At 41.0% G+C, this 27067-nt stretch overlaps 1 protein-coding gene across 1 annotated transcript in view; it reads left to right on the forward strand.

The window, feature by feature from the left end:
- Nucleotides 1-27067, forward strand: part of MTA3 (metastasis associated 1 family member 3) — a 206368-nt gene that overhangs the window by 167256 nt on the left and 12045 nt on the right. The window contains exons 14-15 of the mRNA XM_006265161.4: nucleotides 1012-1234; nucleotides 19348-19434. Of these exons, the coding sequence (XP_006265223.1) occupies nucleotides 1012-1234; nucleotides 19348-19434 (310 nt within the window). The remainder of the gene's footprint in view (nucleotides 1-1011; nucleotides 1235-19347; nucleotides 19435-27067) is intronic.

Raw genomic sequence — 27067 nt, forward strand, 5'->3', positions numbered from 1 at the left:
CTTACAATCTGAAGGATCTACATAGAAAATATTTACTTTTTTGTATGCAATTAATCCCTTGCAGAGTCGCTCTGATTTCCCTGGAACTGAGTGAAAGTTGCACCTGAGCAGAGATCCAGCACAAGGTCTGGATCTATACACTACTGAGTCCTGATTTTGACTTTTTAAATTGGTTTGAGTGGCATATAGGTCTTCTGCTGGCTTTGAAACACAGCCCAAAGTAGAAAAGTGCAATCCTTCATGCATCTCTGATGGGTTATTCAGTCTCACCTTGTCATTCAAAGTCTGTTATGTGTTTGCAGGTGTAAAAAAAACAAACCCCAAAACCAGTGCTTCACTTTAAACTTGGCGTGTTCTTGCACTGAGCCCCATGCACGCCCAGAAGAGACAACACGTTACTTCAGCCTGACTTGCCTGACATCTGTAAAGATTGGCCGCTTTAGTGGGGCTTTTTTGGCACTTTTATCTAATAGCTGATTGAATCGACTATAGCTCAAAAGCCCAAAATTCCTGCTGAAGTGCCCAATTTTTTCAGATGCTACAGAGCTGGGTTGAAGTAATACACTGCTTCTGGTAAAACGTGGCTTATTTTTTTATTTATTTATTTTTAATGACTACAAGCAGCCTAAAATATCAATATGTGCATACTTAGCCAGATAAACTGACTTCCCCTATCTCTGCCAACAAGAAGGAATTTTTTATTTTTGGTTTCTTACATAAAAGCCAATTCAGGGCACTGTTTGTTACTGTTAGTCCTCTGAACTTCTTCAAATTCTGAATGAATTCTGGGTGGTTAATTTTGATGCTTAAGTCCAATAAAAATTCCATTCCTACAGTCTGTTTTCTTCAAGTATTTGGGAAAAATATACTATTTTCTTCATTTCAGTTCTCAGGCATTCTAGTTTATTGTAGTAGATTCTTTTTACATTGCAAATATTTTATTTTGGCACTTGTAAAGGGGTGTTTTGGTTGTTGCCTTCCAGTTATGTGTCCTATGATTTTTTTTTGTAGGATCCTTGTATTAGAACTCATATGTCACGCCAGGCCACACAGGGAACACCAGTTCGTAACACTGGTAGTCCAAAGGCATCAGTGAAAACGCGCCAAGCTTTCTTCCTTCACACAACGTGTTTGACAAAACTTGCCCGCCAGGTCTGCAAAAATACCCTCCGGCTGCGGCAGGCAGCAAGACGTCCATTTGTCCCTATTAACTGTGCTGCCATTAAGGCAGAATGTAAGATGTTTTTAAATTCCTAGCTTTGTGTGCAGTGATTCCAACCATTTTCTCTTTCATTTTATTTTCTTTTTCAATAAACATTTCTTGTCTATACCCTTTTGTTTTATTTATTTTCCAAGGTCTAAGTTTACATTTGTCCAACATATCACCAGTGGATTCAGACAAATACTATCTTTTTTAAAAGATTGAAGGTTATTTTAAGAATAAAATGGGTGTGAAAAGGGGATAATGCAAATAAATTTAAGGGATCATCTCATCTTCCTCTCATATATTGTTGTTTTAGCTTTCATAATTTTCCTGGAATCTTATGGGAAACTGGAGTAAATATTTTGTAACGTACAAGTCTGACTGGGTAGTATGTGAAATGAGTTGGCTTTTATAAGGGTTTTTTTGTTTTGTTTTGTTTTTTAGAATTAAAGGTGTAGGGCCAGATTCTGTTACTTTTCCATGCATACAAAGAATAAGGCAGACTTTTCTGGATGAATAGGAATGATAGCTTCTGGCCCTTAATATTATTAATTATTATTCATTGTAAATTCTGTGATGGTCACAGTTATGGTTTCATCAAATTTTACTTGTTTCATCCAGTCTTGAATCATGCAGTATTATTTTGGGGCTCTTGCTGTATTGTTTTAAAACAGTGAATTTATAGGTAAGATAAGACAAAAGGTTAAGAAAGGTTACAAATAGTAAAATAATGATTTCTGTATGCTTCTGAAAGCTTGGAACTGAATCCAAAGTCCGTTGAAGTAAAATTCAGTGAGTTTCAGAGAATGTATGTAAGCTTATTTAATACATGTGCCATATGACCAAGACTATACTTTTTTCATTAGATGGCATCTCCAGGAGTCAGTTTGATGCACCATTGTGAAACTATACCACATCATCTCTAGAAACAACAGATCAGGTAGTGAAAGAGTTAACAGGATTAGGCGAGCTGCGTTGGCTCATTGCCACAATAACCGAAATTACGATTTTTGAGCATTAGAATTGATTTTTTACAATCAGTAAAGACAAAAATAGGGAAAATTTCTCAGGTTTTTAACAGGCATCATAGGGGTTTTATTGATTATCTTTCCACAGTTAAGCATAAGAAAAATACCGATTATGGGCTTTGGGACCATTACTGGCCTTTTTTTCACGTCTTCCCCATTGTTTCCATCTCAGGTCATGCAAACAATGGTCTTTATCATGTGAACACCCACACCTTGATAGGACCACTCATATGAGTAAAGTTACTCACTTTTAAATCTGTGCGTGATTGGATCCTAAGAAATTAGTTCTATATACCTTACTTAGGAAAACAGTCCCACTGAGCCTGATTCTCCATTCTCTTAAGCTAACCTAAATCAAAAGCAACTTTGTTGAAGTCAAGGAGTTATAAGGGCTGTGTGAGAGGAGACAATGGACTTCTGGTTAGAAGTCCATTGTGCAGGTAAAATGAGAAAGATGTGTACTTCTGCTTTGGTGGGAGATGTGTCCAAGGCAAAATTATTCTTTACATTTTTATCCTGAATACAGATTATACAAAAACATTTGAAAGATTCAAAGTCTAGTAGAATAACAATTTTTCTCCAGAAGATAAAACTTTGTACCCTTTAGAAGTGGTATAAACTGGCACTGGTTTCTTAAAACAGCATGGGGAAAATTGCCTTTAGAATTAGATTCATTTTTGACAGGCAGACTGGAATCATTTTTCTTTTCTGTTTTTTCCTCTGGGTTTGTGGATTTAATGGGCATTACATCCTATCTTCTTGTTCAGAGCAATAAAACAAAATGGTTCATTTGACTATTAATCATTATCCCAAAAGGGACGTTATTTAATGCACAATTCAAACTTTTAAAACAATGGAAATGAAAAGCAGAACTTTTCAAAAGGAAATAGGCATTTTTCCATCAGCCTGACAGTGTCCTGAGTGTTTCATCCTTGTTTCTTTGATTGAATAATTGTTAGTACACATTAGTCAGGAGTTAGAAGATCACTTTGTTTTGTAAACCCTGACCTTGGATTTTGTTTCTGCTTCAAGGAAAAATTGCATCTATGTTCTGTCTTTTATATTTTGATACTCCTGATTATCTGATTGGCCCTAAAATAGATTTTAAAAGCACATAGTAAAAGGGTAGCTTTTGGAAAAAGTAATCAAAAAACCTCCAAGCCGTGTAAGACAAAGGAATCCAAACAGTATGTTTATAACTGGTTTTATATTATACCCCTCCTTTTCCCCCCCCCCCCCTACAATGTTCTCTTTACCTATTTACATCTATACATAGCTTGACCATGAACTGGTCTTGCACTTTACTCAATCTTATCAAATGACACAAAGCCCACATAACTTTAAGCTGCTATACAATCGGAATTTCTTGCAGCTGTTTGTTTTTCTTTCCAACTACTTGTGCATGACCTTAACAGTGCACTTAATTAAGGCTGAGTTTGTGTTTTAACAATTCCTCTTCCAATCTTTTGTATCTTTTTTGAAAACAACCTTGAGGGTCATACACTTTTATGTGAAGTTTAGCCACTTTGATGAACCTTAATGAGGGAACATGCTGAATAGGAGGGAGCTAGCAATAATAAAAAACAAATGACTGCATTGTGTGATACTGCAATGCTTGTAATCATCTGAGGTGCTTGAACTAACAGTCTTCCAGTCAAAGTGTCAGGCAAGGCATGAAATGGTTGAGGATATCTGGGCTTTGGACCTTGCTTCCTGTCTTAACTTGTCGAAGCTTGGGCCACATGACCACCAGGACTCTCACAAGACCCTCTTGTTCTTTTATTTGTATAGTACTAGTGTCTAGAAATACCAATAGAACTCACAGCTAAATAGGACAAACATCATACAAATGTGTTAACAAAAACTGCTAAATCTTACAATCTTAATAGACAATGATTTCCAAAGATTACAGAGTATGTCAGTGATACAGTGAGGTTGCCTGACATCTGGTTTGAACACATAACTCACTAAACCATGCTATTCTCCAAAAGTTTCTTTCGAGGCTGGACACTAGTGAGGTTTATTTACAGTGGGTAAGTTGTGCCTGAAGTACATAGAAGGAAGGTATATTCTGCTAAAGGTATCATCTATCTCTGCATGGTCTTTGTTCCTAGATCCGCTGGAAGAAGAGGGGCAGAACTCCCAGCTTCCAACCTATTTCTTTACCATGTTAGGCAGAAACAGTAGTCAGGATTATAAGACAGACTCTCCCCTTTGATGGTCAGGGAGATTTTGTGTGTTCACCTGCTTAGAATGTAGTAGCTGCTTTATTTATTTATTGGCAAGGACTTTAAATAGATAAAAGTATGTCTTGCTGAAGGTTGCTGCCTAAAGGTCTCTGCCTACAAAGTGTTGAGCCATTAAGGGCTGAAGGAAACGAGCGTCTGTCACAAGGATTCCTAACATCTGTGGACAGTAACGTAAAGTACAACTCAACCTAAAAGACACAAGGCTTTTCCATCAAAGAGGGAGGTAGTGAAATACAAATCTGTTTCCTGCAGGTACACTTGCCTTTAGTCCTTGATGTCAAATGCTCAGTTTGACACTAAGACCCACTCTTTGAACTACAATGGAAACTATGGAACACAGAGGCTATTCAGAGTTTTTGGATGGGTCCCTTTAATATTTGGCTCCCACTAGGCACTGTAGAAAGGAAAAAAGGTCACCTTCTATAGATGTTAGGCTAGAAAGGATTGTTAGGTGTGGCACTTTGAAAGGGCCCTGAAGTACAGTAGATCAAATCAGGGTGCTGACCAATAGTTACCTTCAATTGCCTTGCATCATCCCTACTCAGCCATGCCTTGACTTACACCCCTGATTAATGCCAGGCTTTTTCACTTTTTGAGCAAATAGCTACCAAACATTGTTCAGCAAAGGTACACTATAGAACTGCACTATGCAAAGATTGCATTTCTGATCTCAAGTAACTGAAGGAAATACCAGGATGTGAATAAAACTATTGGAATGGATCATTTCAGCCCACCAGGGAACTGGAAACTAACAAAGTAGGAATCTGGAAAATCCAGTGAAGGCTTTTGTTCAAATTCCTTCCCAAAGCATTTTCTCCATTTTGCATGTAGGTGGCATTACTTCCAACCCTGCCACAGTTCAGGTTAGTACCCTTGGATGTGACACAGTTTTTAGGGTCTCTTCCAGGATCGTTCTGGCTTTAAAAAAGGAACTGCAATATTTATTTTTCTGACAAGGACTCTGGTGAGAGAGAGAGGTGCAACAGACAGCAATAAGTTTTCTGGAAACATTGCCACGGAAGTTGGTCAAAACCCTGTGCTGGGAATGAATGCTGCTGGGTACAAAGTCTCTCTCGCATGAATGCTAATGAGATGAAGGCTGCCATAAAGGAAATCAGTGGTGTCATAGAAACAAAAATTCATTTCTTATTGGAGCCTGTTGAAAATGCCGATCTCACACATTGATGTACTTCAGTGAACCAAGTTCCTTATGAGACTTATCCATTAACTTCTGTTGTATCCTCCATACCTGATCCCCTTCTCACTGTCACTTCCGTTGGCAGAAAGCAAGGTCCTATTTTAAATTTTCCATTCCCTCAGCCAGTTAGTGCGAGAATAAGATTTTTGAGGACCTATTCATTCACAATATAAGCAGAACAGTTTGTCATATTAGATTGCTCTGCATATTGAAAATCCTTATTTGCCATCAGGAGGTAATGGAGAAGAGCATTCACTCGGGTCCACGCAATCCAGAAATGGTTAAGAGAAAGTGAGAGAGCACACAGTATTCACCAGCTGGAGCATACGTACTCAATCAGGTCCTCTCAGGGACAATAAAATTGTGCTCGTTGTGATAGCTTGTCTGATGGAGTTTTCAGAAATAAACCAGGGAGAACCTAGTCAGCCCCATCTCGGGTTGAGATGGAGGCTGTATAAGATTTGGATAAATAATAAATAATGCATATACTTTTTTTAAAGCACTTTGGATATTCATAATAAAAGGATACTTTTACTTCCCACCCAGAAGCAGACTTCTGAAAAATCACAAGATAGGGAATAATGATTTTTTTCTGCGTTTATATGAAATTTTTCTTTCTTGGAGTAATAGGGTCCACAGAGCCAGGCAACCAAATATCCAGAAGAGTTGTAGAAGATTTATTGTATATGGGCACATTTCCTGTACGTTTTTTAATAGAAGAAATTGTTCTGATCTCCCAAAGTATATTAACATAATCATAAATTCAGCAAAGTATAACCAAATTATCTCAGTTGTAGATGTTGTCTAAATTACAGGAAACTTCAGGGATTTAAGCATTTCCTTGCTGTGTGTGACTGACAAGTCTAGATTTATCCTCAAAATTCAAGCATCTATTGCACACAGTAATGGATCCATGAACCTTTTTACTTGACTAAAGGAGATTCCCAAACACTAGTAAACATTTCCTATTCTGTTCATCTTTACAACATTGTAAGTCTAAACTCGCCAGAATACAATGAAGCTAGAGTAGATTTATGCAGATGCTATTGAAAGCAGAATTAAATTCCAAATTTCTGTACTTACTTTCCTTTTCTGTGAGTAAAACGTAGGTTGTACATTTCCCAAATTAAATCTTGTTAATTCTTATGAGGTACTTGTATGACAAATTTTGATTATTTATGGATTTTATTTTAAAGAAAACAAACCACTTCACTGTCTGAATCCAGTGTGAAAATATTTTTTTCTCCACTGATGTAATGTATTAAAATTTGTGCCACCTTATGCTAAGTAGATAAGATACACACACATCAGAAAAATGATTTATTTAAAAACCTATGTATATTCTGCTATAGTAGCTAGACACTTAAAGTTAAAAATATAACATTCACAAAACTTTTTCTTTTAAAAAAACTAAGCCAACTTAGTACTTATGACATCCTGATCTGAATTTTGCTAGACATTGAGTCAACTTGCCTAGAGAGGACTCCCAAACAAGAGCATCAGGGATTTTCAATCTAATATCTGAGAGCGGAAGCCTGGCAGGAGATCTCCATTTCAAATCCAAAAGGACAAACATGCAAAGATAGCAGCAGTTTTAAATGAGTGGTTGCTTCCACTTCCAGGCTCCTGTAAAGGACTGATATCAGTTGACATGGCAACCATGAAGGAACCAGTAGACATGCAGAACAATCTGATAAGAGAAACTGCAGCAGTTTATCTTTGCCTTTCAAGTGTCGCCTCTTGAGCCTCTCCATTGCCAACTGAATGATGGTCTCTGCTTTAAGCAAAGCTACAAAGAAATGTCAGTAAGACCCAAATCCTCCTTAAGGGTTTGCTATTCTACCTTCCATCCATATAGGATATACCAAGTGAAATAAGACATTATTCTTGACAGTCACCAAGGGTGCCTATATACTTGCTCCAGGTAGGGTGGCCATCACAGAGGACATTCCAGTTTTCTGCTACTCTGTCCTCTATTGATATGAAACCCCACGCCTTTATGTCCTCTAGTTTTCTCTTGAAGAGATAAGATAGGGGATGTAAAGGCGTCCGGTTTCATATCAGTAGAGGAAAGAGGGCAACAAAACTTGTATTGATAGAGAATAGAGGATAACTGGGGGGAGGGGGTGGGGAGGGGAATGGCATGCTTTAACTAAAGCTCATTAAATGAGCTAATTAGAGCGCTCCAGCAGACTCAATTAATTGAGGGTAGAGGCACCCCAAGTGTTACCCTTTGCCTTTGGTCACATAACATTTAAGCTTCTTGACCCCTGCCCCCATTTGCCAACATAAGGGTTTTTGGCAAACCCTGAATATGGAGGCCAGCAGTCACAAATCTATGCATATTCCAGTTGTGCAAGTGGAGAGGGCAAAGCAGTGGTTTACACCCAGATACAGGTTCCCCTGAGAAGGCTTGTTTCTTCAGAACCAAAGGCTGTTACAACTCCCTGCTCCCAGAGAAGCCAGTCTTCTCTACTTTTCCTGTTAGAAGAAACAATGAGGTCTTACTAGTCAAAGTGGGTTGTAGACCAGTTTGGTGTAATTTGAATTTTTTTCTTTGCATCTTGAAACACTAGAGTCTCATGGGCTGTAAAACTTATTTTTCATTAGCCCCTGAAGAAAACATGAACAACTTCATATGCAGTTAGGAGAAATAGGAGTGTGGTGAAAGTGGGCTAAGGCTATAGACAGGCATTACATTTGCAGTGAGAAAATACACCTTTTTAGCACCACAGAAAATCAAGCATACAGTTTAAGTAGTTTGTGGAAGAAGAAACATTGCAGTTCTGTGGCTAAATCAGTAACTTTCAATCAGGAAACCTTGAGATACTCTCAGGTGTTTTTGGGGGAGTGGGAATATGATTCATAAGATAATACCAGAGATTCAAAACAGAAATTTGTTATGTTAAAAACATCCTGGCCTGTTGTGGTCTTCCTAAGTTCTATGTAACAGAAGAATTGATGTATTGTTTTTCTGTAGTAAAAAAAAAAAAAGAGTACAAGCTAAAAGCTGGCATTTTCTGAAGGGTGTCTTAAGCCAGACAAGGGATGCCTTCAATCTGAAAAGTTTGAGAAATACTAGACTAAATGTTAGCTCTTTTTAACAGCAATTTCTTGGTAGTGTGATGAATTGCAGTGCCTCAGGTAATGCCTGTACGGTTATGCATAGTGCCAGAGGGCATGGCTTGGTGCTTCCAGCATTGCAGAAGGGTTTGCTCCTTCCCTGCTATCCCCTACGACTCCAGGGGGTCATCTGTCACACCAAACTCTACTACTGCAGGGAGGCAGGTCACCATGTGGACTTCCTGCTAAGCTCTTTCTTTTGATACAGGATGGCAGGTTGGAAGTGAAATCGATGACCCTTTGCACAACGGAAACTGAACAGGCACACTGTGACTCTGACCTCTCAGCACAAGGGACAGTGGGATCCCCTGGGCGGGCAGCCAGCCAGTCAGTCGGCTCTTTCCTCTGCCCTCGGCTGTCCTTGGGAACGTTCACAGATGGGGGGGCCCCCACAAAGCAGGTTGGAAGAAGATGGATTCATTTTGCTTGGTCCGGCAGAAAACTTTAAAAGACTTGGAAAGAACAGGATTTGATCTGCACAGGCATGGTGTGCAACCTATCAATTCAACCCTGGCTCCCTGCACACTGAATGCCCTGACATATAGGCACTGTTGAAGCAGCTCTGGGTGCAATAAGCATATCTAAGACAGACAGCCTAAGAGTTTTAGGGATGTGCCAACCAGCGGCTTCATTTTTGTTGTTTTTTTCAGCATTTGGCATCTGCAGATAGGGAGCAAAGAGACAGGCATGTTTTCAGGGCTGTGGCAGGGACATGCTTTAGAAGTATGAATATTTTATTTGCAGCTCTGGCCTTTCAGCTGAAAAGTTGTCAACTCACTGCACAACGAAGAGTAGCTTATTGAGTTAGAAAGCTCACAGGAATCCGTTGTCACTCATCTTGTGGTTATCAAACAGGGATGGTTCTTTTTCTATAGCGTCTATTCCATCTGGCTGTGACAATCTTGATTTGCATGCTTCCAATAGGAGTGTTGAAAGGCAGTACCATAAGCACCATTTGGAAAGAGTTCACAGCAACCCCTGTCCTTCAGATACTACTACAAGTTAACAACACGTTCTGGAGAGCCCCAGATTTGCCTGATGTACTCACCAAGGAGTCAGCTACATGTGCAGACAGAATGTCTTACAGAAGCAACGGCACATAGGTTCACTTCTGGGGCACTCTCAGTGAACCATTCAGTATAAATGAGACAGTGGGGAGCAAATGAGGTAAAAACTGGAAGTAGGTAATTCACAGTGGCTGCAAGGAACTGTTTCCTGTACTGACCAAGAGACTGTTGTTTTTAATTGTCTAGTGGTTTTTTTGGCTCCTTGAAAACGCATCTTGGTACCTGTGGTCTGTGATGTTACAGCAATACAAGGCAAAATGAAACCAGAGGAAAAAACTCTTAAGATGGTGCCAACTTGGATATCCCATACCTTCATTCAGCGTGGAATGTAGAAGCCACATGGCAAAAAAAAACCTGACTTCCTGGTAACAATACAACAGCAAAAGGCCCAAGTAAAGAAATGTAATAAAAAATTAGCAAGCCCAATGTGGTTGGAGAAGGTAGGTAATGTGGTATTACCTCAACAGGGGACATTGTTATTTATAGCTTCAATAGTCATGCAAATAATAATAGTTATTGTAATTATTTTGCATTGTAGACTTCACGAAGTATGTAAGTTTTTGCTATTACACAAACTTTTTATGCACTGGTGAAGCCCACATTGCAAGGAATGTAAGGATAAAATGAGTAAATTTGTGAATTTCTCTTAGCCAGGCTGAAGGGAATTTTTCGATAAAGAGAGGTGAGGCATGGGACTGAGGAGTGAAGGTCCCAAGGTCCCAGGACAAATAACAGCATAGCTGCACATAATGAACAGTGTCCTGCTCCCAGGTGGTTTTGATTAGTTATGAAAAGTGGGTCCCAGCTGGCATTGCAAAGATACAAACCTAAAAGTTAGTGATGTAAAAGTCACAGGTTGTTGGTTTGTCTTTTACATACCAACTACAGACACTTGCTAATGTATGCTGAACCTGTTTGAACCACCCATCTCCTGAAGCCAGTCCTGTTGTAAGTACTTGATCAATACCTATTTCTGCCTGGGTTCTGCTGCTTAGCAGTTGCTTAGTAAAAGCATGTTTGACATAACTTGTATAAATGCTAGCTGGCTTCAGGTTTTAATAAAAGAACTGTTAGCTGAACTACTGATGAGGCTTTTCTTATCAAATGCAAAGGTTTAGGACTTGTGAGGCCACTGCTGTGGTTAAGCTCTTGTTACCAACTTTCCTTGTTTCCCCCTTGGCATTGGGTAAAAAAAGAAAATCCCAAGAAACACTGATTAATCAGCTTGCTTAGCTGTTTCTCTCTGCAAAAAAGAAAGGTGCTCTCAAAACCAGACAGTAAAGTGGACGCAATAATCTTATCTCTTTTAGTGAGGATTTAGTTGAGTTGATTAATTTGAAAGGCTGTTCTCAAGAATGCTATTCACATGAAAAATCTGAATCAGAATGAGAAGAAAGAAAGAAACTTTTGCATTACTGTAACAGCTTTCCCTGTCCTGTGTGACCTTAGAAGTGTAACTAATTAGCACTGGAATATTAGTGTGGAGATGACAAATGTTAACCAGTTATGAACTTTTTTGTTCTTAATTTGACAGTGCATTCCATAACAGTGTGCAATTTTAATTCTCTGGATTTGTAGATTTGTTTTATTTTTATTATTGTAAACCACCAGATCCATTTGAGCAGGTTTTCATCAGATCTTAAAAGGATATCTGGCTTTAAGGGAAACTTTACTTTTTATTATATTAGATTATAAATCTACCTAGCTCCCAGTAAGAAAGGCAAGAAATAATTATAATAAAGATAGTAAAAGAGAAGCTCCCATTCTATAAAGACTTTCTGACAGGCTTATCTTAAAATTTTGTGCCCACCAAAATCAATGGGTGCATCTACACATTCATTATGTGTTTTAGGTAATGTGTATTAAATTTAATACCTTCATTGTGAGTTACTAGAAAAGGACGCATTAATCTATTTAATGCACATTAACTAAAGAGCACAGTTTTTTGTGATGTTTTTAATGTGCATTACCATAAGCTAATGCCCATTAAAGTGCATGTGTAGATGCGCCCAATGCCAATTTTGTCGTTGACTTCAGTGGGACCAAGACTTCACTCAGGAAAATAATGTGAAAAGAAGACCACAGTGGTCTTTTCAACTATTTTTAGGGTGGAGGAAAATGTTTGGATCCCACTCAGTTTAAATGAATATTAAAACCCTAATGTTACCTGTTCACCTGTATTAGTAAAATTGCATGACAACAGGATTAAAGAAAGTTGATTTTAATTTGTCCCCTACATATATTGGTCCCATGAATGATTATTTTGATGAAAAACTTGAAGAGTTTTGAATCCTGTTTTTCATCCAGGTAACTGCTAATTTTTCAACACTTGGATTATTTGCACTTAGTACTTTATTTTTTATCTGTCTGCATCTTAACAGTGGATTATAAGCATTCTGAGTATGTTTATGAGCTAATACAACAAACACTTACCCCATTATGATTTAGTTTCTGGTTAATAGATGAAGCCCTCTGTCTGGAACCAGGTAACTCTTCAAACACCCCATATAATGACTTTGATATATGATACAAAAATATGCAGAATATAATGAATTAAATCAACAGAACTCCTGAAAAGTATAAGATGAGATCAGAATATTATACTATACTGATCAGATCTTGGTCTTATTGAAGTCAAAAGTAAAATTTCCATAATTTCTATTTATCAAAGGGTATAGACAGACAAAACAGTTAAATTGCTTCAAAATTATAGCACTTTACAACTCAGCTGTGGTAAGTTCCATCTCTCTGTTCTGCTCAGGAGGTGCAGACAGAAGTAACATTTTTTGCCCTATCTAGCTACAGAAAACAGTTTATAGTTGTAACCAAACACAAGTGCATGGCTGCAGACAGCTTCAAAAATGGTCTATCAGGTGAAAATCTGACCCCTCATTGCATGAGGTATCAGACAAAGACATTTAAAATGTAGCATCTTTTCTAATTTGTGTCTGAAGAGCACCCAGCCTGTCACTGTTTTGAGAATGGGAAGGTCAGAAAGGTAGCAGAGGGAGTTCAGGCTGGGGGGTTTTCAGCCCCCCCCCCCCCCCCGAGGTTGGGGCAGGTGTATTGGAGCCCTCCTGAGGTGGGGTGCTCCAATTCACCCACACCACCCTTCAGCACTATCTGAGGAGCCCCAAGAATGAGCTCCCTCCCCCTCTCCCATTCTGAAAACAGTGAGCACTGACAAAGCGCTGGCCACTGCTATGAGAACTTGGCTGCAGGTTCCCAGCCCACAGCTAAATTCCCCTTCCCCTGGAGGCAGCTGAACTTCTGTTTGGTCTGGGGTAACGTTGCAACTCAGAACACGTTGCAGAAATCATTCTGAGTTACAGCTGGGAGCTGCACTTCTGTATGTACCCTAGCTGGCAGCTTAACCTGCTGTAATTTTAAACCTGTTTCATTTTGGTGTAATGTTACAGTAGTTTAGTTCTACTTTACTGGGATAGGAGGAGGCAAACCAAACATATTGATTGATAAAGCTGACATGCTGTCATGAACAGTAAGTTCACTTCTCTCTTTTAATCACGGAGAGGTAGGTAGTGTGTGTTGGTCTGAAGCTAGCATCTGATAATGTAGGCTAAAATGTTTCAAAGCTTATGAAAACGCATGCCTCTCTAAATGAGTTAGTCTATAATGTGCCATCATGCCCTGCTTTCTGCCTTCTTTTAAACAGTTCAGGTTAGTGTTTAGAAGAGCCATATATTTATCAGTCATGGAACCTACATATTGGATGCATCTATACGTGAGCTTTACTATACAGTAGACTAATTAACTCTGCAGTAAAGTGTCACTCTCTACATGTGTACTGGTATTAGGGTTCAGTAAATTAATTAACTCTGCTGTAAGACCATACTGTCTTACAGTGGAGTACTTATGTGCATTGAAACTCACATGTAGGTGGTGACGGGCTGGTGGGATGTGAGCATGTTAAAGTGCGGGGGCTACCTGCTACCTAACCCCACACTTTTGCACCCTTGCGCCACAGCCATCCCCTCTGCTGCCCGATGCCACCACCCAGAGCCCAGGACTGACCCCACCCATGTCCCCTGTCAGCCCAGGACTGCTCTTCCCCACATTAAAAGTGCTGCTGTCTGAGGCGCGTATCTAAAAGCTGCACTCGGGAGCAGTTGTCTCTGGCACAGACTGCACTGTTGTTTATTTCTTTGCATTAATTGCATGTGTAGATGCACCCACTATCACCAACAATGTTGTCTTTTATTTACTGACAGTGACATAAATCACTGTCACAGAAGTAGTATAGGAGAAGTATTTAAGGAGTTGTGATTCTCCTTCAGATATCCATCCATGTGTATATTCTAGGTGCTGCTTGCACCACAGACACTCAGACTTTTAGCCACAGCAATACCCATATAGTGAATATGCAGTCTGACTCTCCTTTTGCTTCATGCCAAGGGCAAAAAGGACATGTTTCCTGTTCCTTGGTTTCTCAGCTGGTGGCTTGAAACAGAGCGTCTGTTGTCTGTTCAGACAGTAGTACAGGCCAAAAACACAATTTGAACCCTTCACGTTGATTTTTGCCTTTTTTGCTTTTCTTTTTCTTCTTTTTTGTTCCTACCATTTTTATTGCAGAGACCATTTGCTTTCTTGGCCTCTGCCATGCGGTTTTTTTGTAGCTGACATAAACTCCATTCCCCCCTCATTTGGACTGTTAGCATGGCTTCTGCAGGTTACCTTGTTTTAAACTGCCCCTCCTGCAACAGGACTCTGCCAGCTGCTCACTGGGCACATCTACATGTGGTGCTATGGTGACATTGTTCCTTTTGGAAGTGCTAAAAGATGGCCTAGTAACAGCCTGTATTGCGCCATGTGCACCACACAGTTATTTTTAGGCACTTTGTTGCCATAGCAATGCACTATAATGAGGTAGCACATCGCTATGACAACATAGCTGCAGTTCTTGCCTGCAGATGCTATGTTGCTGTAGCACGTTGCTATGGTGACATAGTGTCACATGTAGACACACCTGTTCGGTCCTAGACACCATCATGGCTGGTTATACAATCCAGTTTACCATGGAGTCTGTTTCAAATCTACTTCCCACTTTCCTTTTTGGAGACCTAAGATTTTGTTTCAAGTGGCATTCACTTCCCCAGCTTTGGGAGCCATGGAAATTCCTCCACAGAGCAGAACAGGATTCTACAGGAGTTATTTCTTGGTCCGCAAAAGAAAAGGAGGATGGTATCCTACCTTTGTTTTAAGACAACTTGACTCCTTTATCTATAAGCTTGAATTCAAGATGTTGATTCCAAGGGTGTAGGTTGTAGCCATGTATATGCATACCAGCCCAGCCGCTGGCTTCTTTACTTTTCATCCCATCCAGGAAGAGCACACACCAACTGCTGAAACTTCCTTAGCCTGATGAAGGGTTTTTGAACCCGAAAGCTTGCTTAATAATTATTTTCCAACTATTTGGGTTGGTCTAATAAAGGATATCAGATTCACCGAAGGAGATGTTGATTCCATCACTCCATAGGGACTGGTTTGCATCTCTTGATGATTAGGATATTTATTTTCATTTTGCCATCTTGTCTTCCTACAGCAAAAACCATAATTTGTGGCAGGCCAACAAGAACCACTAATGGTACCAGGCTATATCATTACACCAGCCTTTCAACACCCCAGAGAGGATACACTACATCCTATTGGTGGTGATGGCCCCATTCAAGACAACATTATAACTTATTCTTCCTTAAACAACTGGCTAGCAAAGGGTTGGGATCTGTCTCATCTTCTGGAAGGATGTCCTTGAGCATGGATGTAAACACTCCATTTCTGCTTAAGTCCACACTTGCGTAGAAGAAGGACCCAGCCAATATTTGCAGTGAGGTCCCACTCCCTTCTTACCAGCAGTCATTGACAATCATGATGGGTGGCTGCCTGCTAACCTGAGGAGAACATGTGAACAATATCCAAGGGCAGGACAAAGTTACATATCAATATCCAGAGGTTCAGGGTGAGACAGAACCACCTGGCATTTCTGTCATGTGTTGGAGGACCAAGTTCAGGCTATAATGCCATATTTACTTGAATATAAGATGAGATTTACCCCCAATCAGCATAGGGGGGGAAAAAGCCCCTTGTATGTACGTTCACATACAAGGAAATCTCACTAAATCTATCATATATTAATAAACTGTTGCCAAAAGCAGCATGTGCTCAGCAGTGGAAGCCAATTTTAAAGCTGATTAAATGCAGCCAATACTGAGCATGACTATAAAACACATGGCCCATATAGGGCAAACATACTGATGGGAACCTACCACTTTTTTTTCTTTCAAAAATATTTATTTCTATACATATGCTGCTTATATGTTTGTGTGTATATATAGATGTGTATAGATAGGTAGATAGGTATAATTTAGATATTATAGATGTATGGATAGATCGATTCATATAGATATATCTGTTTTACATATCATATATATACCTATACCTCTAGCAACCTGTTTTGTGACTGTTGTGGTTCCCTTGACAGTCCAAAACACACCTTTATGGTTACACCATTTTTATTCCCATTACACAAATCTGCACCATGCACCTGCATTCCCATGTGCCCGTGCACCCATTTGCCTGTTACTGTCGCCTTTAACCATGACAGTTATACGAAGGACCACCTTAGTGCCCATCCCCCTCCCAACTCCTACATATTTCCCCAGCCCTTTCGCATGTCATTGTATTCATCATCTCCATTGCCATCATTGTCATCCTTGTCGTCATCGTTGCTCTCTTCAGGAAACCTGTTTCTGAACAGTTCGTGCCAGTCCCCTCTCTTCCATATGATGTCCACCATTTCTTGCCGTCTTCCAGTAGTACGAGTACATCTCGCTTGGTCCCATTTTAATGCAGCCCTTGACTGCAAGGTTTGTGTGTCTGTTTGTGAGCAGGTTTCTGTCTTCCACAGGACATTCCTGAAGCAGGGATGAACTGGTCGAAGCAGGCTGTCAGGGTCCCTTGCTGCTTAGTCGAGTGCTCGTACAGAACCGCCTCTCTGGTCAGGTTTATGAACCCAGTCACTATCAGGAGGAGTATGCAGACTCTCCTCCTCACCTCCCTGGTGTATGGGGAGTACCAGAGGATGTGGTGATCAATTGGTTCTGTCTTCCACTGGCAGGCTTGCCTAGGACAGTTTAATGGGCATCTCTTCCCCTCAGTTTTTCCATGCCCACACAGGGAGTTCCTAGTGGGATACCTGCCAGTTCAAGTCTTTGTGATCCTGCAGGTTCTTGTGAAAGATTCACCCCCATATGGCCTGGCAGCTGTAGCTGGGTAGTAGGTCCATGGGAGACATGATGTGTATTGCCCGCACCACTTCCTGCTTCTTACAGTGGTTCATCAGGGTCACTGGGGCCTCGTTTTACAGTTCATATTTGTTCCAAAAGCATTTTGGGACCTTATAGAGCCACAGCAACTCCTTGGTCCACGAGCTCACATTGATCATCTTATACACCCTCCACTGTTGCAGTAGTTGCCCTGCAAAATAGTTTACAAAGTGGGCTGTTTTCGATTCTATCCCCATCACCAGTTTGCAGATCTGGCTCATGTACTTGGCCCCAACGATGTTTGGCACTCCTCTGCCTCCAGATCTTTTATTTTGAACAATGTAGGCCTCAGCACTTTCTCCAATCTGGAGCCCCAGAAGATGTGTGGCTCTTTGGATTCTGTGAATGACGTGCTTTAAGGGGAAGAAGACTAGCACAATGTGCAGAAGCACTAGTAGTAACACTGTACTCATGAGTGTCACACAATCCCCACCATCCATTGATAGGCAGCACGATTTCTATAGTCCCAATCTCCATTAAGCCTTGACCTCAGTCTGTTTCCATGCCCTCTATCTGGTCAGCTCTGGGTTGAACTCTATCCTGAGGATATTTACCCCCAGGGCTGATGGGTCCCTGAGTTTGCCCAGTACTAGGCAAATGCTTTTGCTCATGTTGAACTTGGTCCCCATCACTGCTCCATATATCTGGGTGTGTTATAACATACTTTCAACCTGCCACTTGTCCCAGCATATGATATTGAGGTCATCCATGTAGGCCAGGACCCTTGTCTCTTCCTGGTTACTCCTAGGGTTCTCTACTCCACTGATCCAGGGATCTCACGTGAGCCGCTGTGCTAGTGGAGCACAAAAAGGCAGATAAACAAGATCAGAAAGGGTTGCTAGTGCTGCTGGACTCCTGACTCCACTGCAATCAGGGCTGTCAGGGACCCGTTTACCAGTACCCTGCTGCTCACGCTGGTGTCCAATGTCTTTATCCAGGTGACAAAGGTTGCAGGGTCCCTTATCTTTTTCAGTGTCTTGAATAGGAACCAATGGGATACCTGGACATAGGTCTTCTCTTCTCTGTGTTGAGAGCATGGTAGAGTTCAGCCCACTCTCCTGTTGGTATCATAGCGCATCTTGTAGCTGCATCAGGGCTCCGTGTATCTGTCACCTTGCCACCGCATACAACTGGTCCCCATGGATCACTGCACCTATAACAGACTTAAAATGCTAATTCAAGATTTTGGTCATCAGTTTGTAGTCAAAGTTCAGAAGCGTTATAGAGCACCCTTATAAAGAAGGGCCCTCTACCATTCCTGCCCCCAGGTGGCCCTCCTACATGAGTAGGACGCTCTGATTTGCCTCTGGGCTCCCCAGGAATCCCAGACCCTTTCCCCCCCTGGAATTTCATGTCTGAATTATCACTTTCTTTAACTTCTGGGGACCCCCCCCACCCCACCCGTAGGCAATAGGCCCCATAGGCTCCCAGACTCAGGAGGCACCAGTCACCCATGTGGGTTCAGGTTTTCCCTTTCCTTCTCTTCTTTATCTATCCTTACCATCTCCTCAGCCAAATCTTTCCCCCACCCCACTCCTTTTTTCTGAGGTTTTCAACCATCTTTCTTAAGGTTCTCACATTTTTTTTGTGCGTGCATTATGCTCTCCTTTTTGGAGAGGTTCTCCGCATCTGTTTCCTCACTTTCTGGGACCTTTTCTGCCCCCTTCCACTCTGTTACTGCCAAGTGGACTTGTTTTCTGTAATCTTTTTGTTTGGGCTTTTCCTTACATTAGCGTAGGACTGAGGGCAGGAAAAGGTGTGAAAAAAGAAAATGCAACGAAGTATTTACATATAATTTGATCATTTAAGGTGTCTGTTAATAGTCAGAAATATTTTGGATAGACAAAACTTAAAACAATACTATGATAAATTTTTTATTTTCTTTCCAAAATTAAAAAATAGTTAACTGACTTATGTTTCCATTATTTGAGCATCTAAGCTAGCTTTGCAGCTTTGTCTTCTGTATATACTATATATGCAATAGAGAAATACATACAAAAAGAAAATGTTTTCTTTTTTACACAGTAGAGTTTTGTACCTGGACTACAGAGGGAAAGGTTTGTACATATGTCAGAACTGTATGTGTAATTTGTATGGGTATTAAAAAAAATTAAAATAACTTTATTTTCTGTTGTCAGATGCTGACAGACATTGTGAAGTCGTTGGAAGTCCCCTGAAGATCAAAAGCACTAGAAAACCACTATCATATATCATTGGGTATTTAGGTGAGTATTTTCATTTTGAAGAAAATGTGTAAAATGAGATTTCGGCATTTTAACATATTTTTAAAATTCTCAGCCCAAATTATGGAAATTTATACCAACACGGCACTAGAACCAAAGAAGATATATTGATTAAAAATGTTTTATTTAATGAGAAAACCTTTCTAAAATTAATGTAAAAATGGCAAAAGGACCCAACATAATCTTGCAATCTGATATGCAAATCATTAATTATTAAAAGTGGAATTTTCCACTGTGCTCAGTGTTGCTCCCTTTCTGCTTCCATTGAATCTGATGCCAAAACCCCTGCTGTCTTCAAAGGGAATAAAGTTAAGTCTTTGCTGAGTGCTTTTAGAAATTTCTCACTAAGATAGTGTTAATGCTTTTATTGACTGAATTGCTTATAAAGAGGTGTTGTTATCTGTGGAACATACAGAGCTCATAGATGGTGGTGAGAAAAGTAGAATGATGTGTTGGAAAAAAAAAGAATAACCTTGACCTCAGAATCAGAATTTGTGATTCAAAATAAATAATTTCATAAAATTATCATAGTCTTCCAGACAGACTACCATGGCAATTAAACATGTATGGCTAATTGCAGACATAAGAAATACACTTTAAGTTCTATTAATCTATAAATGAATACAGAAATCAGCCTAAGTTTTAAAGAAGTAAAGCATTACACCGTGGCAACAAATAGTGAGCCAATATTGCTCACATTTCTTCCCCCCCCTTCCCCTCTCATGTAAATCTGGAATAATTTCATGAAACCAGTGATGATGCCCTCAGTTGATACAGGTATAAATGAGAGTTGAATCCACAACATTCAATCAAATTGAAATCCATGGGAGTTTTATAAGAACAGACTTAAATAGTTACTCATTACTTTTCTCAGTATTAATCAATGACAGTTTCATTAACAAAATGTTCAGGTTGATGGTAGCATCTTGTGTCCTCCTAGGATTTATAGTAGAATGGGACTGTGGGCTGTGGTAGGGCATGTATACATGCTACCAGGGCAAGTGACAGATGTATGACACTAAGAGTTTTATTACTTGAGTTACTGTAAGCTTAAGCACGTTAGAAAGGATCGGTGTATCTCTCCTTTCTCTACTCCCTCTCCTGTTATTCTCTCCCACTATTTCCAGCTCACCTTTCCTTTCCCATCCCATGAAGCCACCAGCATTTTGGATGCTACTAGTACATAAAAGATTCTACTTACTGTTTCATGCCCCGCCCCCCCATCATAGGCCATTTTCTTGCTGGAAGGTTGCACACATTCATAATTATGCAGCCCAGGCTGTACTTGAACCAAGCTTTGCAACTTCTATCGCACCTAGATTCACGTTAACCCTTTTCTACCACTCCACCTAATCTCCATCATTGAGTCCTGAGACCTCTTCCTTACCATACTTCTTTATTTACCTCCCTATTCTCATCACAGCCCAAAACATTCTTGCCCCCAAAAAAGTCTCCATCCATTAATCCTCACGTTCTCCTTGCAGCACTGCACACACAATGCACATTTTTTCTCAAAAAATCTTTGAGCACTCTCTGAAGTTTCAGCTGTACTCAGATACATCCCCCCATTATCTGTGACACGTACAGACAATGTATCAAGATGTCTTGCTTTATTTTCAAGTTTCTATCTTCTGACACTAGCTGAATGTAGACCAGGTTCACTGGTTACTGCTTGCCCTCTTGAACCATCTGTCTCATGTGAAACTGAACAGGCCTCTAGACAGCCACGCTGTCTGCACATGCACAATGACATGTATTTGCTCCATTAGGGGTAGTGTTGCACCTCTCTAGAGAACCCAACTCTTTCATGAATACATTTGACATTTTTTTTACCCCCCAAAGTAGTGTGAGTCATGTATTATGTGGGGCAAGTATCAACTAGTTGAGATTATTTTGCACACAATGGGCACATCCAGATGAGTGCAGACGTGTGGTATATGATGCCACAGACCTGTCTGCAGCACTACGCACTGCACATGCAGGCATTCTCTGGACTGCTACTCTGTGGCATTCCCTGTACTGCTGTTTTGTGGCAGGGTGGTGGCCCCAGAAAATCCTGGGGTCAAAAAAACCCATGCCAAAACAAAGCAGGTTGGTGCATGTGGTGGCAGAACACGCCCCCCCCCCCTCCCTCCCAAAACCAGAGCCTGGCCAGCCGGAGCCACACTCTGGCTGCTGACCAGGCTTCCTGCTGTGGTTGCAGCCCTAGGATGCTCCCAGGACCCTAGGCAAGGCTGCTGGGGCTAGCATGTTGCTGGCCCAGCCTCCCCTACACCATCCGAGGTAACCTACCATGCACCAGAGTGCAAGCAGCACAGGTGTTCCCCTGGGACAAGTAACAGGGGCACAAGGTGTGCTGCTGCTACTTGTCCCCGGAGAAACAAAAGTCCATACTTGTCTGGACGTGCCCGGTCAGGGCTATGGTTTGCTCCCCGAGGCTGTGCTAAAAAGGTTGGCATAATCTGCTAACCTTAAGAAAAATGGTTTGCTGTTAGGGAGCAGTATCACAAGAAACCTGTGCATCCCAGGAGGCTTGCTAAATTTCAAGGCCATCTGAGTAAGCATGAGGGTGTGAGAAGTTTTAGAAGAGTTGAACATTAAATTGAAATTGTTGACTTTGTGTTTTAAGTTTTGACCAAAATAAATAGTACTCTTATAGAAAATTTCCATTGTTGAAAAGAACTCCCCTTTTTTAGGGTTGTGGGCAGACCTTGTTTATTCATCTCAAAATATTTTGGCCCTCAGTAGAATTCATAAATATACACTCTTGCCCCTGAAGTAATATCCTGAAGCTTATCTGAAGAAACACGATGACTTGTACCCTAAACAGCTGCAAGTTCAATTTTAGCACTGCAGTTTCTCAGGTGGAGTAGAATTTCCTGGGCCAGAGTAGGGGCAGTGTGGGGATGCACAGCTCCATGAAATTGTTACCTTCTTAATAGCTGCTTGCAGCTTTTACAGTATTATTGTCTCTTCTTTGAGGGTGTATGGTAAAAATGATACAATTATTACAGGAAGAGAACTAATGGAAATAATCTTTCTGTTTAAGTTTTCCTGATCAGTTTGCTTTGGTTATTTAAAAAAAGAAGTATCACAGTTTAAACCAGCTCTGGAAGAGGTGGCTACTTGAGTGGCATTTAATTTCATTTACCTTTCCATATTTAAATAAATTAGTAAAGCCTGACCTTTTACAATTATTAAGCTATTGTGTTTTTCTTCTGAAATTCATCATTTCACACCATGTCGTGGAGGTCTGCTTGGGTGATTCCATGCTACTCCATTAACTATTTATTAGACTGCAGTTAGTTATACCTTGTAGGAGATCACAGTTCCTCTTCATTCCTACTTGTAAGAAGGTCACAAAGGTTAAAAAGGTTTTCACCCACCCACTCAATACTGAGTCATTTCTCAGTTATCCCTTTTCTGCTTTGTAAGAAGCCAGTTCCACAGGAGAGCTAGACTAATATTAAAGGGAGATCTTCCCCATTCCACAGATACCTCAGGGTTAACTCGTCCATAATCATTTTAGTTTTTGTCATATTTAAGAAGCAAAAAGAGTTGAAACAAATCTTAACTATTTGGTTACCCTGTATTACCTCTTAGTAGTGCACTGCTGCTTTACCACTTGTCTGAGCTGGGCCAACTGAGGGAGCTGAATTGAGAGGAGTGGGAGAATTGGCTGTAATTTATTTCCCTGTCTTGGCATTTTATTTTTCTTCAGCCATATTACTTTAGATAAATAAGGTCCTATGAGTATGGATTGCCATTTACTATATGTTTATACCACACTTTGCCTAATGGGACTCCCACCTAGTTGGTCTCAAGGCATTAGCACAGCATAAATGCCTTTAATATGTACTTAACATATGATTTCCTGTTCTTCATTTACTATTTATATTTTGATTTCAGACTGGTATTGTAAAATGAAACTCAGCCTGCCAATTAGGGGCTACACCATTATGCAAGTGACCTGCATCCTATTGTGAAATTTATTTTCGTGAATCGGTGAAAGTAAGGAGTGGGGTGAATAGCTGTTTCAGTGGAGAAAGATACAATGCATAACAGCAGGGTTATAGAGACCAGTCCATAATTTTGTCCCAAAACATATCAGGAAAATGTTTTGTTGGAGCTTGATGAAAAACCCAGACCTGATTCAAGAGTCTTCTCCTCTGAGGGTTGAAAAGCATAGGCTGAATGAGCGTTGGAGAGTGCAGTCTTACCTAATTTAGGAAAAGCTACAAACATACCTTTCTGTTTTGTTACAGTTCACTCCCCACCTTTAAAAAACACAAAACTTTATTCCAAGCAATAAAGCATTGCTTTCTACAGTCTGAAAAAGGAGTGGCAACAGAAGGTCCATGAAATCTATTAGGAACTTGGCATTTGCCAACCTATATCACACAGAAGTGGGAGGGGTAGATATATGCATAGATACTATAAGGCTGAAAGGAAGCAATAATTTCTAAGTAAACCAACTATGAATAAAGTTGGCCCAAAGTCAGAGTTGCCTTGCCTTCACAACAATCATAAAACAGATATTATCTCAAATTACTGTTTTGAATAAATGACTAAATTCTCTAGTTTTATCCGATTGTGGATAGGAGATGTAATATCTGGCTATCAAAATCCTCATCTCAGGTAGTGAGTGACAGATGCCTTTTACTCTTGCCTGTTGTTTAGTCACCTATGTATCTTGTTTAAACTTATTTGCAGCTCCTTGAATCAAATGTAAGTTGGTCAAGGGCATTTATACATGTGCTCCAGGATTGGGGAGGGAAGGTCTTTTAATTAGAACGGCTCTGAGAGCTGCTCTAATTAAAGCACCTGGAGCGTCACGTGTATCAGTGTCACTGCGCTGAAAAATGCTTTAGTTAAAGCTCCCCTGCTGCCATTTTCAGTGAGGGGACACTGATACATGTGATGCTGGAGTCTGCTGGAGCACAATAATTACTGTGCTCCAGCTGACGTGATTAATTGAGTCTGCTCCGATGTGCTGTAATTGCAGCATATTGGAGCAGCCTCACTGCACTTGTATAAGCTCCCTAAGAGCATAATTTCACCCTAGGATTAGGATCACTGGTTTACAATCAAGCTTTTTTTCAATCATAAAAATAGCTAGTTTAATCTCCGGTCTGGCACTGTATACTTAGGAGCTGGTATTTACTCTGAGCTGCTGGAGATTTGTGAGTCACTTTTTATGCAAACACTCAAAAGCTATTATGCTAATTTCTGATGGTTTATGAATGCTTTCAACCGGTAGTGTAGATATAGGTAGATGCCAGGAGTAGGAGGGGCCTCCAGAATGAAGGCCGTGAGCATTGGAGCGGTGGTGGCAGGGGGCTGTTCATGGCACAGGTGTTCCTAGGGAAAGTCCAGACTGAAGGCAGGAATCCCCTTTTTAGCCTCCCCCCACTTTCCCTGCTATGCAGCCAATGGCTGCAGCATTAACCCTCTCTCAGCCTCTGCAGAGTTAAGACTTTGACAGTGTCGTTCCACATACAAGTCAGTGAAAGCTGCGGGAGGGTTAATGCAATGGCTCCCATGTGAGGGAGGCTGGGGAAGGAACTGGGTGCCTCCTACCCCCAGCAGAGGTCTCCAGGCCCTGGGTGAGCATGTATTATAACAGGCAAGATTCTGCTCCCTCCAACTCTTCTGAACTCAGCACAACCTTCCCCACTACAAGCCCTACCTAGGGATCAGAAATAACTAGGTACACCTCTGCTATCAACTGTGTTGCCTTCTTTTATCTGCTGTTATAAAGGTTATGCTGACAATAAAGCTGTGTGTCCACATGATCAGTGCTGCTCGATCTTCTGGGCTGCATGAGCGGTGTGGGGTTGGTCTGCAGGATGGATCCAGTGTGGAGTCAGCGTGCAAGGTCAGTCTGTGGGCACGATCCAGCACGTAGGCCAGACCTTGTATGTTGGTTCCAGCTGCAGGGCCCTGTTCTGTGCTAGTCCAACTCCATGCATCAGATCCAGCCATGGAGCAACCACATGCACTGGCATGATCCAGCATATGGGTCTGTGTCATCCATCCTTCATGGCTCCCCATGGGTCTGGGAATTTGGGGGCAGGGGAGCAGTGACATCCTTAATTGCTGCAGCTCCCAGAACTGTGGCAATTAATGGTGTCACTGCTCCCTTGTCACCAAATTTCTGGGCCTGCGGGAAGCCCCAGAGGCCTGATGACAGCCCCATGGGCTAGCTTCAGTCCACAGGCTGGAGGCTGAGCAGCAGCACTGCACAGGATCATTCAAAAACTGTAGTTTTTCCCCCAGTTTTGAAGTACAGAGGTTTGTTCGGTAGCCATTTAACATTTAAGGCATGGAGGTTTCAAATTGGCTTAGCTTTTAGATGGCTTTCATACATTATTGTCCATTTTTGGTGGGCAGCAGAAGGTTTTGTTTCATGGAACAATCAGTGAGAGATCCAGGGTGCAATCCTGACTTCAGGTATGTTGTCTGAGATTACAATTTGCCGTATACTTTCAATTATTTGTTTGACAGATATGAACAAAAATGTGTTGATTTCAGTGGGTGTAAAATAGAGTTATAAATTACAAAAATTTGAGTTTTCTACCTCTTTCTTTTACCTTCCCCTTCCTCATCCCTCCTCATCCTGAGCAATGCTCTTGACTGCTATCTCATCATACACACACTGGATCTCCAGAATTTACTTTTTATCCCTTGGGAAATAGAAGAAGACTAGGCTTGCCCCACTGTGCAGATGTCAGCTTGCTCAATGGACCTATTTAGTTCTGGCTTGTTCTGTGTTAAAGATGACATGGTACCTACGCAGGAGCGTATAACATTTCATTTCCTGTCCAATTTTGGCCAGAGTGAGAATCCCTTTACTCACAATGATGAGCAGTTATTTGAGTTGAGTAGGACTGCTCATCTAATGTACCTGCTTACTAATGTTTGTAAAAGGCTCTTTATCACTGTATGCATGGGTTCTGGGGCAGGGTTAGTATATTCATTACTTCTTCTGTGTTACTCCTGGAACTTCATATGGAAGATGGCTTTGTGTGTGCTTTTAAAACACTCCTCTAAAGAAGGATCTAATGCAGATTTTTCCAATACAAAAGTATTTAACCAGAAAATACTGCTCTGCCATGTGTTTCATGGAAATGTGTTGGGGGAACACACTTTTAATGAGCAACAGACAGGCTCTGATGAAAATGCTTGTCTGCTCACCTGTGGGCTGCCAGGAAGCCTAGACTGTGAGCTCTGGGGCAGCCCTGCTATGTGGACTGTGCTGGGGTCGGAGACTGGGAGTCTGGAAGTGCTGAGAGGTTCAGTTCTTTATGGAGTCCTTCTTCCTTGCTCTGTAGCTGGGTGCTTGGGAATCTCAGGGAATCTTGGCTTTAGCTTGGGGCAGGCTTCCATGGTTTGCAGCTTGGGGTTGGCCACACCTGTCCCAGGGATTATAGGACTTCAAGACCATCTGGATCCATCAGCTGCCTGGATCCCATAGCTAAATGATATGATTCTTGTCAGCAGAGCTCTAAAGTGTCTCTACTGGGCATGTGTGGGCTGTGATCAAAAGCTCATAACTTGGCCAAATTGGAGTTGTTTTGCACTGGGCACATTTCTGACGCAAGCCATTTCTCTA

This window comes from Alligator mississippiensis, chromosome 1 (genome assembly GCF_030867095.1).
Source record: "Alligator mississippiensis isolate rAllMis1 chromosome 1, rAllMis1, whole genome shotgun sequence".
Taxonomy (NCBI): Eukaryota; Metazoa; Chordata; order Crocodylia; family Alligatoridae; genus Alligator; species Alligator mississippiensis.